This window comes from Mya arenaria, chromosome 11 (genome assembly GCF_026914265.1).
Source record: "Mya arenaria isolate MELC-2E11 chromosome 11, ASM2691426v1".
Classification (NCBI taxonomy): domain Eukaryota; kingdom Metazoa; phylum Mollusca; class Bivalvia; order Myida; family Myidae; genus Mya; species Mya arenaria.
In genome coordinates, this window is record NC_069132.1 from 22,070,351 (window position 1) to 22,085,437 (window position 15,087).

The 15,087-nt window shown below is 33.3% G+C and overlaps 1 protein-coding gene across 8 annotated transcripts in view; it reads right to left on the reverse strand.

Moving 5' to 3' along the window:
- LOC128209644 (coiled-coil domain-containing protein 175-like) overlaps positions 1-14,093 on the reverse strand; it is a 32,512-nt gene extending 18,419 nt beyond the window's left edge. For 6 of the 8 annotated variants that reach the window (XM_052913767.1, XM_052913764.1, XM_052913769.1 and 3 more), the window contains exons 1-14: positions 13,965-14,093; positions 13,041-13,123; positions 12,706-12,817; positions 11,799-11,934; positions 9,969-10,046; positions 9,038-9,092; positions 8,381-8,479; positions 7,820-7,875; positions 7,176-7,239; positions 6,505-6,614; positions 4,825-4,906; positions 4,047-4,119; positions 1,351-1,389; positions 27-90 (exon numbers count right to left, since the gene is read on the reverse strand). In XM_052913767.1, the coding sequence (XP_052769727.1) occupies positions 27-90; positions 1,351-1,389; positions 4,047-4,119; positions 4,825-4,906; positions 6,505-6,614; positions 7,176-7,239; positions 7,820-7,875; positions 8,381-8,479; positions 9,038-9,092; positions 9,969-10,046; positions 11,799-11,934; positions 12,706-12,817; positions 13,041-13,123; positions 13,965-14,025 (1,112 nt within the window). In that variant the 5' untranslated portion in view covers positions 14,026-14,093. The remainder of the gene's footprint in view (positions 1-26; positions 91-1,350; positions 1,390-4,046; positions 4,120-4,824; positions 4,907-6,504; positions 6,615-7,175; positions 7,240-7,819; positions 7,876-8,380; positions 8,480-9,037; positions 9,093-9,968; positions 10,047-11,798; positions 11,935-12,705; positions 12,818-13,040; positions 13,124-13,964) is intronic. The other 2 variants (XM_052913768.1, XM_052913763.1) reach the window with 1 other exon arrangement.
- Positions 14,094-15,087: the final 994 nt, after the last annotated feature.

Here is a 15,087-nt window from a genome sequence, read left to right on the forward strand (position 1 = left end):
CTATATAAAATACATGACATCCTTACTTGGCATTAAGCTCGGAGACTCTCTCAGCATCCTCCTCCCGAATCTGCAGTAACTCCTCCACCTCTGAAAATAAAATGGTTAATTATAGAACATGTCTACTTTACATATAAATTGAATAGATCATAGAAGGCTACTAAATGCTAATAACATACATGTGGACTACATTTTGAGCGTTACATTATTAAGGTATGTACAGATTTTACAAATATAAAGCGACTTGTTAATATCAAGGCACATGTTAACTTGTCATACAAGTCACAAAGGCTTGGCTAGGTTAGTGCAATTTAAATTGAAATGTATCATATATCTGCACATGGTCACAGCATTTATCTCTACAAGAACAAGGAAAGCGTATTGTGCGTTTCTGTGACAACAACAAGTGATATGCAAACGACAACATTCGATGTTCAACTGCATGTTTACTTGTATGGTGGGTAACCACTAGCCACACATCCTCGTACAAGTACATGAAGTGTTTCCTAACCTCAGTAATAACACTGTTCCAATATGACTATGATACATTGTAATGACAATTCAATTCAGGGTTACAGGGCAGTAATTTTGATAGTTAGATATAGAAACATGTACGACGGTAGTTCATGGAAATTGGTTCAATCTGACATCTTGGATTCAAACTTCATTGGTTGGATATTTATGATGACAATGTAACTACGTGCCAATTCATCAGAACTTTGTTCAAGTACAAAATTTTATTATTTCTTTTCATTAAATGCAAATAACTTTGCTAACATATTTTTGTTAACTTTCAAATCTTTACGGCTTTTGCCTAAAAATTCATGATAATAGGATATTAATAATAGGATATTAATAATAGGATATTCATAATAGGATATTCAGATATACTTCGGATTTTCAGTATTTTTAAGTTTAGAGAAATCTCTTTCAACTGTACTTATTTTATTTAAATATAAACATATCATAGAATATTTCACCTTTAAAGGTTAAGAAAGAAGTCAACAATTGAATCAATTCATATTAAAACCTTCTTCACAGAATCTGTGGGGGCCATAATGGAGTTGTTCGTGTTTTAAAAAAAATAAACTTAAGAAAAATGCTTGCTATTAAAATCATTCAGTTTTTTTATCTGTTGTTTATACCCATGCACAAAACTCATTTCAAAACACAAGAAATAAGTGCTACTGAAAACAGAAATGGCAGTGTACAGATGATCAAAAAGCATTTTTAAATTGAATATGCCTGAGAATCGAGACAAAAGTATGCATTGCATGGTGAAAATTTTGTCCTGCAAACCAAAATCAGTGTTAAATAAAAGCGCAGAGAATAAAATGCACAAATGCGTACTAGCACGTATCTTCTCAACAGTTATAGGAAAGTCAATGCCTGAAATACAATAACAGCCTTCATACAATACCCTGATATACATGAAGGTCTAAATATAGTCTCATATAAATATCAATTCTACAATACAAAACTGGTAACTATCATGTGTTTCTGGTCAGGATAGGAAAATCTGACCAAGGGGCAAGTGTGGAAGTTTGTAACAAGGCTTGAAGTTATTACTAATATGGTGTTAAGTGTTGTATCATCTATGCTTCATAAGCATATATATAATGTTTCAGTAAGGTGTCATGTCTAATTTTCTATTATGTAACACATACTAATGTTTAGAAAATATAAATATATATTATGCCTACTTATTTATGTGTATGTTCAGTATGTATAATGTTTACAATGCCTCAATTTGTATATGGTATATGTTAACATGCTCATTTTGTCATGTATTTGTGACATAAGTTTTATTAGATGATTAAAAACAAATGATGAAAATTCCTGCACTTATTTTACTTTCACAATTAGAAAGTCTTGTACACAAGAGCGATGGTGCTACGTGAACAACAGATATATTTATCATTGTAAAATCGCCAATGAATGAGAATGAGTAAGCACTGCTTGTTCAAATACACATGGTTTACACCACCCAAGGTATTATATATTAGATTTTTTGTTAAAAACGTTTTAAAATATAGGCCCCAATTTCTCGAAACTTCTTAAGCTTAACAGGCTTAAGTCGCTTATTTCAATTAGCCAAAATACATACTGAAAATGGATTTTGATAAATGAAAAATGGTTTATTCTTATAATACAGATTATTCCTACATAATTTTTAAAAATTCTTGAAGAAGTAAATATAACACAATTTAAAGAACAACAAAAATAGTGAGATTAGCTTAATCCTGTTATAAGGGACTTAAGAAGTTTCGAGAAATCGGGACCAGTTGAATGAACTGGCTTAAAATACACAACTGTTATATAATTTTAATGGGATATTTAAGTCACTATTAATTTAAACAAGAGGCCCAAAAGGGCCTATGCTCTACTGGCATGGCTCTTGTGGTCATTTTCAATCCAGAGCATGTACGTTTGAGTAATAGGCAACAAATAATAGTTCACTTTTAGTGTTTGGGTTAGCTGAAAACGCTGCACGTTCAACATGAGGACAGGAAGTGTTGTAAGCAGATTAGTTGCATGAACAATTTTAATATGTGCCAAGTAAAGGTAATCTGAGGGTAAAATATATTTGCTTTCAAAACTGTACTCATCGTCAAAATTTCATTTCTGTAGCTTTAAAAATAAAAAGTCGGTCAAAGGTCAAAGTCAAGGACATCTGAGGACAACATTAATGCTTGTTTGCAAAACTGTTCACATGGTCAAAATTTCATTACTGTAGCTTTAAAAATTAATAAGTAAGTCAAAAGGGGTGGGGCCAGCTTTTGCCCAAGGGGCATTATTTCAAATGTTTTCAATTGCATCATATGATGCTCCACAACAAATATCAAGGTATGGGCCTTGTGGTTTGAAATAAGAAGATTTTGAAAATATTTCTTAAATAATTCTCTAGGAAAATAGTGACACCCAGGGCAGTGCCAGTTTTGACCCAAGGGGCATAATTTGAACAACCATGGTAGTGGACCACTAAATAAAGCCTTGTTCAAAATAGCAAGGATTTGCATAGTGGTTTCAGACAAAATGGTTTTTAACATTTACCAATTTAGGGGGGGGGGGGAGTCCGTCCCTTACGAACTTACAAAGAAAAGAGAACTCTTCCCTGGGCCTCTGCCAACGTCGCTGAGATCGTTTGTATTTGCCACACTAGTCATTTGCGGGACAATCTCCGTGGGGGGGGGGGGGGGAGCAGTAATGACCCCAGGGGCATAATTTGAACAAACCTTCACAAGCGATTGTGACTTTACATAAAAAATAGACTTCGCTCATGTAGACTTGGCTAAAAATAGACTTAGCTTAAAATAGCATTTTTTATACTTTCAAGACCCATAATCCAGGCATGCATGGGCAGATCTGGCTGATTTTCAAAAGGAACAGAGTTCTAATGGATATCTAAATACTGTACAAGTTTCATCGAGATACAATCAAAACTGAAGACTGTATCGTGTTCACAAGCAATTGTTTACAGACAAACTGATTTTTTAATACTTTCAAGGCCCATAATCTAGGCATGCATGATCGGAACTGGCTGGTTTTCGAAAGGAACCGAGCTCTAAAGGATATCTAAATACTGTACAAGTTTCATCGAGATACAATCAAAAATGAAGACTGTATCGTGTTCACAAGCTAGTGTTTACACAATAGCATTTTTTTATACTACTAAGGGCCATAATCTAGGCATGCATGGGCGGATCTGGCTGGTTTTCGAAAGGAACCAAGCTCTAATGGATATCTAGACACTGTACAAGTTTCATCGAGATACAATCAAAACTGAAGACTGTATCGTGTTCACAAGCAATTGTTTACAGACGCACGGATGCACATACTACGTACACATTACCATTGCATAAGCTCTTCTGGCCTTTGGCCAGTAGAGCTAAAAAGCTATACCAAAATAACCCATAAAATGCCCATTTTTACAGCCTGAAGCAGTACAAGTGCTTCTTACCGTATTATCATTTTATAAATTACACTTAATGAGATAAGTTCAAAATTTCATCTTAATGTGAATAATGCGTTAGGTTTCTACTGACCATATGAGAGTTCTGTACGATCTGTGTCGAGCTCATCAAAGCGCAGTGTCTGGTTTTGGATCTCTTCATCAAGCTGAAATGGGGTGCCAAGTGTAATATAAGGCAGGCTTATCTGTATTACTTTGACAAAACTACACATAAGAAAGTCTTCAAAAACCAAAACCAAAAAAAAACATTTATTTTTTTCATGACAATGTAATTATAAGACAAAAATCTGTAACTGTGCGATGTAATATTTTTTTTTTTAAATAATTTTTTTTTTCAATGGCCTATCTTAAAATTCATGGCATTCACCTTAATAATATCCAAGTAAAAAATAATTAAATACTGAGTTATATCAGTTATCTGTAAAACATTTTTCTCTTTATCAAGAGCATTTAGGAACCTCATGTCAACACTGCGTCTGCTATTTTTTCAGCCAATCATGGAAAATTCACCAGAGTTTAGGACCTGCCACACATGTTTGTATGGTAACAAGTAAACTAGATTATATATGATTATCTTGAGTGTTTTTGAAGTTTTTCAACATAATTAATTGGCAGAAATGACAGTTATTAAAAGCCTAAGTCATGGGCCATGCTCCACATATGTATATTGTTTCTGGTAACATGTTTACTAAGTTTTTGTGAATAATTGAATGTTTTAAAAAGGAAACAAAGAAAAGCAAACTTGTTGATGCAATGACAACCAATGCTATCATCTCAGCACAATAACAAAATCTTTCTTCAAGGACAGATAAGGTCAACAGAGACAGGTACAAGAAAGTGTAACCAAATACCCTTTTTATCCTGTTTGTCAAGTTGTTCTCTTTTTCGATGAAATCTTTGGAGAGTTTCATTTCTTCAGCAATGATGGCATTTCTGCAAATAAACATGATTATAAATTGAACAATGCATATAACCAATAATAATGCTACAGTAAAACTGGGATCGATCGAGGATGCAAGGGTTCAAGCTAAGACCTCAAAGGAACCGATGTTTCGAACGACCCAAGTTTCCATTTCCCAGTCTGTTAAGAACTGTCTTTCAGAGTTATTTTCAAGTTTTAAGTCGTCACACCGACAGTTTACTCGAGGATGCAAGGGTTCAAGCTAAGACCTCAAAGGAACCGATGTTTCAAACGACCCAAGTTTCCATTTCCCAGTCTGTTAAGAACTGTCTTTCCGAGTTGTTTTCAAGTTTGAAGTCCTCAAACCGACAGTTTACTTCGAAGCCAATTATGTATAGCGTTATAGATATCGTTCAAAGGCTGTCATATATGAAATGTAAAAATGTAAAAGAAAAACCAATAATTACTAATTGGTAATGTTTATTTTTACAAAAAGCACATTTTCTAAATGAGCAACATTGACAGTGTGTATCATCATCATAATTAACGTCTCAAATGACCTTCTAAACTGATAGCGGTCTTGCGTAAACAGTGATAAACAGTGTTTTACACGTTATCAAATTTCCTTAAAACTTGCAAAAAATTTACACTCAGCCATTATTTGTTTATTTTGCAATACACAATCGAGAAAAAGTGTGAAATTATGACCTCGAGGGAGTCAAAAGGTTTTGTGCATGATTTGTGTATTTGAGACCGGCTATTGTACTCAAATCCGTGACTTATTTAGGTTTCAATGCAGCGTCTGTATATTTTATACGAAAATAGAAGGAAAAATGTTCAGGACAAAGCTTAGACCTCGAGGGACAGCCGGTTCTCGAACCACTGGAGTTTTACTGTATATCAACAAAACTCAGAAATCTTTATGCTTGTTTCTGTTTCAAATGAACTATAGCAACAAGCCAAGAAATAATGAATCCAGTTAACTAAAAACAGGGGTGGTTTTCAATAAGCTACTTAAGAATCAGTCTTATGGTCTGATGCACAACTAATCCAAGTGTGGGATAAATTTATCTATAGAATGTTTTCATTTAAATTCTACTAGCCTATGCCCAAATTGTAACCTAAATCAATTGAAAAATAGCTGTGCATAAAGTCATTACTGTCATTTCATTTTTTTTTAAACAATCGATTTAGCTTTGCTTCTTAGTCTCAATGTTGTTGTTTCTTAGATTTAATGAAGGTCTGCCCATGTCCATTTGCTGCATTTGCTTGCCCCGCCATGATGTCATCCTGACAAAGTATGTTTAAATGCCATAAGTGACATGAGATAGAAGTGATTGCAATTTCAAGTCAAATCCAGATATTAGATACCGTTGAGAAAATACAAGGCTAAGATACACTAACCCTTTGTGAATAGACCTCTTATTCTTTAAAGGGTGGTAAAATATTTTAACATCTTTAGATATGACGCAATGGGGATTGAACTTGCAACCTTTTGCACCTGAAACGAAGGCCTAAACACAATGCTATCGAAGCATTTTCAATAATTTAAGACCAATATTAAATACCATCCGAGGCCATATTGCCATCAGACTGAGGCTAAAAATAAAAGTTCCTTGGCTGCACTCACCCCTTCTTCTTGAGTTCATCGTTCTGTTTGAGCTGTTTCTGGAGCTGGGCTGTCAGGGCTCTTTCCTGGCCTTCAAGCTTGGCCTTGTTTGTCTCAAAACGTCGCAGACTCTATAATACAACATTAAGTAATAATATTCTAGTGCTTTAAGCATTTCTGACGACGAGCAGTCTTGGCTCTTTGCTTGCCTTCAAGCTTGGCCTTGTTTGTCTCAAAACGTCGCAGACTCTATAATACAACATTAAGTAATTATATTCTAGTGCTTTAAGCATTTCTGGTGCTCAGCAATCTGGGCTCTCTCCTGACCTTCAACCTGGTCTCATGACATCACAAATTTTACAGTTAAACACACACAGGATAAAGATGTATTTCTGACAATAAACTTATTATTTGCAATATACTAAATACATAAAAAATAATATTTGTTTGATACAAAATGGGGAGGTCAATGAAAATATTCTTTTATATACAAATAATGAAATAAAAGTGAAAAATCTGCTATTATAGAGCAAAAATTGAAAAGTAAGCGCAAACTATGCAGAAGAGCAATACTATTTTCAAAACAAAATTAGGTAACACACTTGTACATGTACATTTCAATATTTACTGTGAGACAGTCTCGTACCAGAGGATGACAATAAAATGAGAGGTTAAGAAATATGGAATGTTACCTTTCTCAAAGAATCCAACTTCCCTTCGCTATCCATCAATTTATCATGAAGAATATCCAGATCTCTGAATAGACAAATTATGTTGCATATTACATTATCAATAGAATAAAGAGAATACTGAGTAAAGAAATTGCCATCTGACAATAAAAGATGCATTTGTATGCAATCCAGTCATTGTAACTAAACTGTGGTAAAATTAGCGCTTTCAAAGTATTTTCAGAATGTTCTTTACATCAGCCCTAAACCTGCCTTTTCTGGGGGCATAATTCAATTATCTTTTATTAAAATATATTTTCTTCTTCCATGAGAGTCAAAATTTCTCCTCATGATAATAACTTTCAAAAGTCTTTAAATTTGGTAATGATATTAACTTTGTGATCTATAATTTCAGACAATAACACAAAGGTAAAACATGTTTGAAAGAGTTAAACTATTTTGATTTAATAATGTAAACAAATATCATTTTCTTGGCTTTAGATTGGAACTTGTTTTTAAAATTCCACCGTCTCAAGGCTGCGACCACTTTCCACAAAGTAAAATGAGGCCCTGACTTAAATCAAACTAATATTATGTTTTGATCATATCCAAATGTCTGTAGCTTTCCTAATTAAATGTATTACAATAAAATCATACAAAACACTCACTTCTTTTTGTCCACATTAATTTTCTTCTGTTCCTTGGTTTTCTCAGTTGTGTGAGCCTGAAAGAATCAAAATGATGATACCTTTTACCACATGGCCCCAACCTGCGCTTTAGGTATAAAAGAAAATAAAACCCTGACTTCAACATTTACAAGAAGAAAGTACTAAAACCAAGACGGTGCAGAAACCATCAATTGTGTGCTTTCTATCAGAAGGAATGATCAATTATAAAGAGTGTTATTCCCAAATACCTTCCTTTTTGAGTTCCTCTTTCACCCTATATCCCACATCCCTTAACATGTGTAAATACCACAGCCTTTTTGGGTGGCGTTTTTCAGCTTTGACTCTCCCCCTTTCTCACATTCTTTCCAACGTAACCACCCAGCTTCGCAGTACCAGAAGCCCTCAAAATCTCCCTCATTTAAATGTTAAACCCATAGCCCTAATTACAGTCAACAAAATTAGACTTCAGGATTAACAAGTCCAAATTCTTTCACTATTGTCCGGCATAATAACCTTTAACAAGCCGTGCTATATTATTTTCCAGAAATTGTAACTTCATACCACAGCCTTTTTGAGCTGGCGTTTCTCTTTTCTGGCTTCACCCCTCTCCTGTATAAGGTCCTCTTTCAGCTGCAGGATGCCATCTTCTAGGTCCACAATCTGTAAATAGAGATTAGAATAAGATGAAGGTACTCAGCTCAGTCAGCAACACATCCTCACCTTCATTTGGAAGCATAAGAAGATGAAGACCATTTCTCAATCAAATTTACATTTTATCTTTGAAGATTTGGTAACTATAAAATAATGGAAACAACAGGGAAAATTCATGTAGCCTAAAATTTAACCCAGATCATGTTTTAATACACATGGATCAAGGCAAAACACACACCAGGCAAGGGTCAGAATGCTACAAGTCAATCAACATTACACAACTTTCAACATATTATCAATCATTTGTAAAAGGTAGACAAACCTAAGCGAATCATAAATAAGAACTCACATGATTTTACACTTGTTGACGGTTATCAATGAATTAATAATTACAAAATTAATAAATCTAAATTCACAAGTAGGTCCAGATGGTCAACAGCAGTATCTTCGCTTTTATCATGTCCAAGTATTACTCTTGAAATTTGCTGACAAAACGCAGTAAGTATATCCCCTGGGTTTTATTTCTATACACTACAACACTTAAGATGGAAGTCTAGAAACACATACCTCCTGATTTGTCTGCCTCACTCTATCCCTGGTCTCATTGAGATGGATCTGCATACTGGAAATACAGCAGTTTATGACCAAGAATGTACATAGTGGTGCCAAGTATTGTAACATACTGGATATACAACAGCAATATAACCAAGAATGTACACAGTGGTGCCAAGTATTGTAACATACTGGAAATACAGCAGCAATATAACCAAGAATGTACACAGTGGTGCCAAGTATTGTAACATACTGGAAATACAACAGCAATATAACCAAGAATGTACACAGTGGTGCCAAGTATTGTAACATACTGGAAATACAACAGCAATATAACCAAGAATCTACACAGTGGTGCCCAGTATTGTAACATACTGGAAATATAACAGGAATATCACCAAGAATGTACACAGTGGTGCCCAGTATTGTAACATACTGGAAATACAACAGGAATATCACCAAGAATGTACACAGTGGTGCCAAGTAGTGTTACATACTGGAAATACAACAGCAATATAACCAAGAATGTACACAGTGGTGCCAAGTATTGTTACATACTGGAAATACAACAGGAATATGACCAAGAATGTACACAGTGGTGCCAAGTATTTATGGTCTACAAAATGATTAATTTTATATCACAGGGATTGTTGATTATTTCCCAATATAAGTCACCTGTTTATATATATACATGTAGAGGATTTTAAAACTGTATTTACAATTTTTTTTAACACTTATATAATATAAAATTGTTTCACCTATATAAAAATGCACGGAATTCAACATTAATGCTAAAGAAATGACACAAGACCCAATGGACTGTACATCGTGTTCAAGACTGTTCAATTGGAGAAGTCAACAGAATGTCCCTGGTGGGTCAATAACCTGAGAGGCAGATCAACAACTCTCACCCTGTCAGAAGAATTTAACATGAATGATCACTGACCTTGCTTTTTCAGCCATTCTCTGGTTGAGTTGTGAGATAATCTCCTCATGTTGTTGACGGATAAGCTCTCGTTCAGGGCTGTAACAGGTAAACAATGCAATTAGAAACTGCAATTAAGATTCATATGATATCTGTGGTCAACATGTAACTGTACTGTGCTTATTTCAGAGGTAATATATCAATTAAGTATAATTGTTTCCAGTTTTGCAGTTTCTTTAAGATTTATTTACGGTAGAAAAATGCCAACAAGATGAGTCAAACACTTAAAATCTTAATTAAAACTACAATAATTTATGCATAACATTTAGATTAGCAATGAAACAGTAATAGAAGTATATTTTCTTCCTTCAAAACACAAAATCTTGTACTGAAAGTTTCGGAATAAGTACATATTACGGTACACACTTAACTTCATTTGTACCGGTACTCCAAAAACCACATATATATTCATAATACTTATAATTCATAGGGTTGTTAAAAGTTTCTTTAATTACTTCAAAATGATTTCTTGTATAAGTGTTTTTAACAGAACATAGATTCAAAATCCTTATTGTCAAAACATTTTCGGCATTGATATGTCTCTTTTTATCATTTTATGCAAACACTTATCAGAACATAAATGATCTACAACTCAACAAAATCAGATGTAACACAAAAGCTATCACACTTATTCACTTTCAATATGCATCTAGCTCCAATTTCTCGAACAATCCCAGTGTTTCTTTTTTAATAAAAATGGGGCCGGACATCGACTCAATTCAAAATCCAAAAAAGGATACTTTTTAAAAAAAAATCTCAACTTTTAACAAGTGAAATGACTAGTACAAGTATGCTTAAATGCATTCCACATCTCTAAAATTCTCCAAATTCTTTATCAAGCTCACAACATAGGTTGATGCCAAAATATATTTTATCTTTAATTTTAATGCATTATCATGTTTAACTCATTTGACTTAATTAGCCTGACTATAAATGATTGTTTTGAATCATTAGCTATGAGGCTAAAAATTTCCCAGTTAAAAAAGTGCCAAAATATTGCTTTTATTTTTTTAACTGTACTAAATCATATGTAAATTCACAATTTTAGGCATTTTGTCGCCCTTAAGCCTCATTCACGAAAAAAGTGGGAAAGAACACTGAATCTTAAGTCCAGTATCCAACTCGGTACACTATTTTTGTTACCGGTAGTTGTTTATTCACACTTGAAAAAGTTTTTGGACTTTTTAAGGACATTATGTCTAAGATAATCATAATAATCTACTTCTTTTTTTGTGAAGTCGTGATTAGGACATTAGTTATTAATTTGGTTTAATGAAATAAGGTACTTAAGTCTGTTAACCTCAAGATTTTTCAAGAAATTGAAGCCTACAGTATTTGTTCAAACCAGACAGAATCTTTGAAGAAGAATACATTTGAAGAATCAAGTAGAAACAAGAATACACAGCAAAATTCAATTTTTCAGTGGCATCTACAGTAATATAGGAATGAAAATAGTAGCGCTGTTGGAGGACAAAGGAAGAATAGTCAGAAAAATGAAAGAAAGCCTATATAAATAAAGGAGAAGCATCATCAAGTCTGTAGCACTTTGCAAAACATGTCTTCTACTAAAACCATATACCATTCTCTGTTTATAAAATATAAAAGCAAGGGAATGATTTAATGACAATATACGTATATGTACAGCTCATACGTATTTCAAGCAAAGCACAAATTAAACAACACGATACAATGTAATGAATTTTCATGCACATTCAAACAATTACAATATTCACAGTAACATTTTAATGTTAATCATAATGTAATATACAAAAATCTTTAACAAAAGCTTACTGTAGATGTGCATTTTCCTCATCAAGCTTTTTTTGGTAACCCTCAAGGTAGACGATATTGTTATTGATATCTTCTAATTGTTTCTTAAGGGCCACTATAGCTTCTGCATTGGACTTCTTTGCTGACTCAACAGCATCTGAAATTTATAAATGTTAGCAGTTACTAATATTCATGTAGTGTAACACTTATACTGTCTCACTGTTGAGTAAGCTCCTATAGCTATGGGTAGTGTCTGCCTGCAGAATGTGGGGTCATGAGTACAATGAGTTTGTGCAGTCTTTTATAAAGTAAATAATAGTCACTGCGCTCACTGCACAAATCATTGTAATTATTCACAAATGTAGACTGAGAGTTTTAAAATTTCAATCATGAGAATTACGGTATGGGTACAGTGACTGTTTTGTTTTATGTCAAGAACAGTATTCAAATGTAGCTTAGTATAAGTGAATATATCAGTGTAATGTATGTGCATGCTACTTAATGCAGGGGTTAAGCTTTGACAATCATTTTCATCCTTGTCATTGTCGTCATGGTCAACATGTACACAGAGTATCATAAATAGCCCTGTTTGCCTTAATATTTATTCAGATTATGAACCAATATATACAATTAGTTTTTATATTAGTTGGCTTAAGGTCAACATGACTCACAATTAAACATTTAAAAAAATACTGTATACTGTTAGTTATATACTATGGACAGACACAGATACAGTTTATATGTACTTTTTACAATGAATTTATCACACAAACAATATAATACATTTTATAATATAATTTAACAGACACATCCATTAATCTTTACTACTGAAAAAACACTAGGTTGTAGTAAATAAAATTCAGGAGGAATGGCAGGAAGTATCACTAAATGCTTGCCTTAATAACCTACTCCAAACACACACACTGACCTGTGATCTCCTGTGAGATCTGCTGTGGCAGGAACTGCAGGCAGTGTCTCTGTATGCTTGCCTTAATCGTCTCCTCTTCCAGTCGCGCGTGGGCAGCCTTCCTCTCAGCTTCCTGAATCACAGCGGGAAAAAAAATATTTCAGTTAAAAGCAATTGTTACAATATTGAAAGTTCAGTTATTTTGGACTTGGATTTAGAAAATATGTTCAAATGAGTATCTGCCATTTTTGGTTTATGTTTGGTATCTATTCATAAAAGTAATTTCAACAAAATCTCAAATAATTCTGCATTAAAATTCAATGTGTTTAATATTTTAGAGATGGTTGATCACTTACCAGTTGTCTTAAAGCTTCTATAACTTGATCAATATTGTTCACATCGTCATCACTAAACCCAAAGTCATGTTGCATTCGATCGGCTGGAATGAATAAATTGTTTTGAGCATATAATGTTAGACCTTTCAAAAAAACAAAACAGTTTTCTAACCATACTCCATACAAAATGATCTGGTTTAGAATATGTTAGTTTTACTAATTCGTAGTCAAACTACTTAGCATCAGTAAATTTACTTATAAACCAATTAATCATAACTTGTTCATGTTGTTCATTTAATTGAAACCTAATGAAGTAATGTTGAAAATAATTCTTAAAAAAAATAAAAAGAATTAATGTATTCCAAATTTGTAACATGTATCTGTAAGATGTCTTATAATTTAAAATAGAAATATAACAGCAAAATAAACTATATATTTGTGAGGTCAAGTTTAGTTCATGTGGGTATTTCCTGTAAATATTGTTATCATGTGATTACATGTACATTTGAACACAACTGCATGTATACAGATAAAAAAAACATATAACTATTTGGTTTTGAAAATGTCTGTGAACTACATTTTACTTCATTTACCTGATAGTATGGTATAATTATTTTGTCTGTACAATGTATACAAGTGAAATAACAGCATGACATAAAAATGTTATTAAAAGTTTGGTTCTGATACGGCGATCTCTTCAGCGAACAGCCATGCATTCAGTAAACTTGTTTGCAACGAATGGTTGCTGTTTGGTTCCCCGCTTGCATTGTATGCACTGCAATGCAACAGGGATACAAAAAAACAACAGTTAAACGTCAGGTAAACACGCGGCCTACTGAAAGCATGCATATCCCAAGCTATTAATATGGAACGTGTTCGCAGAAGTTCTTGAACCAGAAACTTGAATGATTTATCTTGTTAAACATGAAAAAGTACATTTCATACCAAGCTCTTGTAAATGCTCAACCGCAGTATTTACACCAGGAACATCTACAACTAATGCCATGTTTACACAGAATGCGTTAAATGTCAAAGTTTTACTCCGTCCACCATTTGTAAACAACGATTTCGATGTGTTCGGATTGTTTCCTTATTTCGTTGTCACCATCATAAATTGAACCCAAATATAAATCAAAAGTAAGGTTAAATAACACTAATTATAAAATGGAACGAAAAGCAATCCAAACAGGTTAGTGCTCCAGGTCAATCGTTTTCAAATGGTGCGTTACATGCTGTTAACAATAAAATATTATATAGCATACGTATGGGGTTTTCATTATGTTCAGTAAAGTAAAAGAAAATGAATGAATGTTATCTATATTCATGAACCCGCTGCATGCCTACTGCGTACTGTATTAGTGTATTCCGTCCATTACTTAAAAAGGTCACTCATTCGAAGTAAAACCACAATATACAAGTGATTCACAAGTACATGCATTCCCACTTTTGTCAGTTTAACATACGTAAATTTGCGACCTCAATGTTGTCTTATTCTATTGTTTTCGTTCGGTTCTTTTTGGTTCGGAAAACATTACTGTAAATCAAAAGTGAATGGTAAAATCTATAGAGAGCAGCGTTTAGCCTCAAAAATGTTTTCGAGGGGGAATATTTCACAAGAAAGTAACAACATCATCAACAACGCTATGGCAACAATGAACCTAAGGCTATGACAACAATGAAAGATTGGCTATGGCAACAACACCAACAACGCTATGACAACAATAAGTGAGAGATAAAAATATTGACTAATCTTCCCTTTGGTGATGATTATGTCATTTCTTAAAAAATGTAGGATCAGTAGTATGAATGTATTGTATGCATGATATACAATTTATATCAATATATGTTTCACATTTCATGCAACACGATAACCATAAGAATATATGCGCTAAGGACTAAAATGTAAAATCAGTACAAAAGAAATTTGACAGTTTGCTTATTTATAAAAGCAGTATTGACAATCTAAAATATATGAAAGTTGAAGAAAAATGAGGGGCCATTTTTAATAATTTAAAATGGAGTGTTGAGAAGACATACATAAAGTGAAAGCTCAATGCGTGACGATTTA